The 3,629-nt window shown below is 40.5% G+C and overlaps 1 protein-coding gene across 4 annotated transcripts in view; it reads right to left on the bottom strand.

Annotated features, from left to right (window-relative positions):
- Positions 1–3,629, bottom strand: part of CBLB (Cbl proto-oncogene B) — a 180,085-nt gene that overhangs the window by 127,252 nt on the left and 49,204 nt on the right. For all 4 annotated transcript variants that reach the window (XM_018560027.1, XM_018560029.1, XM_018560028.1 and 1 more), the window contains exon 2: positions 2,076–2,326. In XM_018560027.1, coding sequence (XP_018415529.1) covers positions 2,076–2,326 — 251 coding nt within the window. The remainder of the gene's footprint in view (positions 1–2,075; positions 2,327–3,629) is intronic.

Raw genomic sequence — 3,629 nt, 5'->3', positions numbered from 1 at the left:
AAGCACCACTATGTGATAGCAGTCAAAGTAAAGTTAAAAAAAAAGTTTAAAATTAAATATAATACAATAATAAAAAAAATTTAAGTCCCCCGCGCGTCGCCACGTAAACACGCGCCGGGTGCGCCTACATATGAAAACGACTAACACACTACACATGTTGGTGCATATGTATATAGTTTTATTTCTTGTTTCAAATATTTCACCTGAGGTGTTGGTAGCTTGTAGGGAAATAAAGTCTTTGTTGTGCTTATCACTGTGGAGGGGAGTGGCAGGCCCAATGAATTGCAAATAGGGCTATTGTCAAGCCCAGGCATGTTCGGATAATTGCCCCAGGTTTCTCCTGAGCCAAGACCCTTTGATCTAATAATATGTAGACTGGACAATCGTAGAGAGGGGTGGGGAGTTGTAAAGAGGGTCTTGGAAACCCTCCAATCTCCATTAGGCCTTGGGAGGCAACCAATGGGAGACTTGCCATGCATCCCTATGGACACTAGGGGTATATTAAGGATTGAAGGAAAGAAGCTAGCTCTCTTTCACCAGGATGGGGCCCTCATGTGACGATTAATGGGTAACTATACATATAATCTTTCCCCCACTTAACTGTATGTCTGTTTGTCCGTTAGATACCAATGTCTGGGTATTTGGCATGGTTAAATCTTTTCTTTGTATGTTGTAGTTAAATAGATTGTTGGTTCACTGCATTTAAGTCTTGATACTATATACCAATAAATTCTGTTATTGTGATAAGCTCAAAAATCTCATGAATGAATCCTTAGAATCTCATACCTGTAAGTGTGAATGCTTATATAGCAGATCATAACTTGAAATAGTAATTCAGGTAACTGTTGGGTATCGCCGCGCACGCCGGAGTGAGATCAATAATTCTAGGGCCAGTATTTTGGGGTATCTCTAAATAAATGACCTGTGGGGGCTTTTAAAGCGTCTATGGACTTTTTGGGGTAGTGCAGTTTTTCTCCGTTTCACGGACGCACGCAATTTGTAAACTGGGCATGTTGGGTATCGTTTTTACTCGTTGTAACCTCATCTTTTATATTTCATTTTAAAAATGGGTATTTTGTTGTGTTTTGGGGCATTTAATTAAAATTTGTCACAAAATTTTGGGGTTTAATAAGAAGTTGCGCTAATATAGCGCAACATAAAAATTTGCAACTACCACCATTTTATTCTATAGGGTCTTGGCATTCAGAAAATATATAATGTTTGGGGGTTTTAGGTAATTTTCAGGCCTAAAATGTGGAATATGTGGAAAAAAAGGCCTCAGTCATGAAGGGGTTAAAGTGCTTTTCCGGTCAAATTTTGATTACAGTAGGGAAGTTAGGGCCCATTCAAACTACTGCATTGCGGTAATGTGCACATTAGGACAACACATGCTACATGCATTGGTGCACTGCAAGTCATTGTAAATAGCACCTCAATGCACCTCCATAGCGCATGTATGATACAACACAGCTAAGTACAACTCATGGTGTCTTGTGTGTTGCATTGCGATAAAATGCAACCTGTCCTATTTTGTCATGCATTGCTGTATTTTTAAGCCCATGAAATGGGCTGTTTAAACACACTGCAATGTGGCCCTTGGAAATCCTGGGTCTTTTTTGTTGTCAATGGCCCCAAAACTTTCTACAAGGGTAGGAAAGAATTCAAACCCCAAACATCCGAAGGAAATCATGACCATATTTTTACAAATAACATGGTTATCTAACAAAAAACTGAATGGTAGATCGGTAGAATGGAGGTTTTCCAGTGTAGACCAGATGTACAGTGAAGGTGGACGCCCCTATTGAAAAGATCCCACTTACAGACAGCCTCGACCATTTTGGAAGAAATATAGTGAACCCCTCTCACTACCCTAAAGAAAATGGGATTAGGATCTAGGGAAAAAAAAAGCCCCTATGCCAAATGCTCTGCAGTGATGTTGCCAGACAGACCTATAACAACTGATTTTAGCTGGTCCGCAGCTGTTTTGTTTATTAACAATTCATTACATATCATTTGTCTGTATGAAAGCTTTATGGCACGTTACTGCAGCAAATGGAAAGTAAATGCCTGCTTACCTTTCCTGTGACTGCTCTTCATACATTCTCTCTTTTCCTTCCTTGAAGAGTCTTATTGCTCTTTTCGATTTCTTCATTAGACTGTCAATGTAGATTTTAAAATATTCATTTTCACTGAGCTGTGCAAGCTTTTGATTGTCATCGTACTTGCTCAAAATAAGTCTTAGATGTTGATATGCGTCAGGCAAAATATCAAGTATATATGGAGGGCTGTTCTTCAGCTGAAGTTTGGGGCTTTGGCATAATCTTACCTGGAAAAATAAAATGAAAGCTTAGAAATTACATTCTGAATGTGTTTGAAAAGCAAAGACACACAATCTAGAGTGAGTAATATGACCAATTCTATGATAAAACAAAATTCTGCAACTTCCCATTAGTAAAAAAATACTATGTCTATGGGTGCCTGTTTAATTTAAAAAAAATCCCATCTTTCTTGGGAGGTTAAAGACAGATATAGCGGAGAACAACTGGCCCTAAAGTGAGACCAGGTCTCGCATTCTCTCACATTAAACCAGCTGATCTTGATAAGGGTTGCAGGCCAGTGAAGGTGACCAAATCACTGTAGGCAGCCAGTGAAATGACCCTGGAGACCAGGTGACCCACAAGGTATCGGAAAAGCAGGAGCCACAACAGGTTGCTTCTTTTAGGCCAAAAGGTGGGAGAATGTGGAGTTCATGCAACTGTGAAGTAGCTTCCAGTGCTTTAGTCTTACTGGCCTTCCTCACTGCATGAATTCTTAAGGACTGGGTCAAAACTAAGGTCACAACTCAAACTAGAAAGTGTTCTGCAGCCAACACAGTGCACCAAAGTTTGATGATAAGTGTCAAAGGCAGAGCCCAGTGCCCAAAAGGTTAAATTCCAATTCAATTGCATTACATTTTCATTGCAAATCCCATATGCGGACAGTGCAGGTGGATCTGGATACATATAGGTTAATGCTGACATAGTTCAGGCCAGATGGCCTTACTAACCAAGCAAGTCTGCAGAGACTCGGTCACACTAGAGACTGTGCCAAAGCTCTGGACCTGGAAAGTGTTCCACAGCTAAATTACACTGTACACAAAAGGTTTGGAAGGTGCCAGAAAGCACTGAGGAAAAGGCAGCAAACCTCCTAAGATACTAGCAAGTGTTAAAGGCTAGAGACAGGTTTATATTGGGGGCTGGCTTATGATTTTTTGTTTGCCAGTGTCAAACAACCTATAGGCAGGCAGTATAAATCCATATGTCCAAGAATGACTACAATTGTCGGTCAGTGTCCAAGCCACCTGTAGGCAGGCAGTATAACTCACATGTCCAGGAATTGCTACAATCATTTTTCCCTAAAAGGACAATAGAGGAAAAAAAAAATGTTTTTATGATTAACAGCAGTAGGACAAGATACCAGATACCAGCATGTACCTGGGACAAATCTTTTTTGTTTGGCCCAGGAATTGCGCTGAACAAAGTTGCACTGTCACCCACTCCCGAACTCTGGAATGATCCCTGCCCTATCAATATCCACTGAGGCACCTCTCTTGGTACCTGGACTTTCCAAGCACATAATGGAACTCTACA

Source organism: Nanorana parkeri, unplaced genomic scaffold, assembly GCF_000935625.1.
Source record: "Nanorana parkeri isolate BGI_ZX_2015 unplaced genomic scaffold, ASM93562v1 scaffold427, whole genome shotgun sequence".
Lineage (NCBI taxonomy): Eukaryota > Metazoa > Chordata > Amphibia > Anura > Dicroglossidae > Nanorana > Nanorana parkeri.
This window is presented reverse-complemented; position numbering and strand designations above follow the sequence as displayed.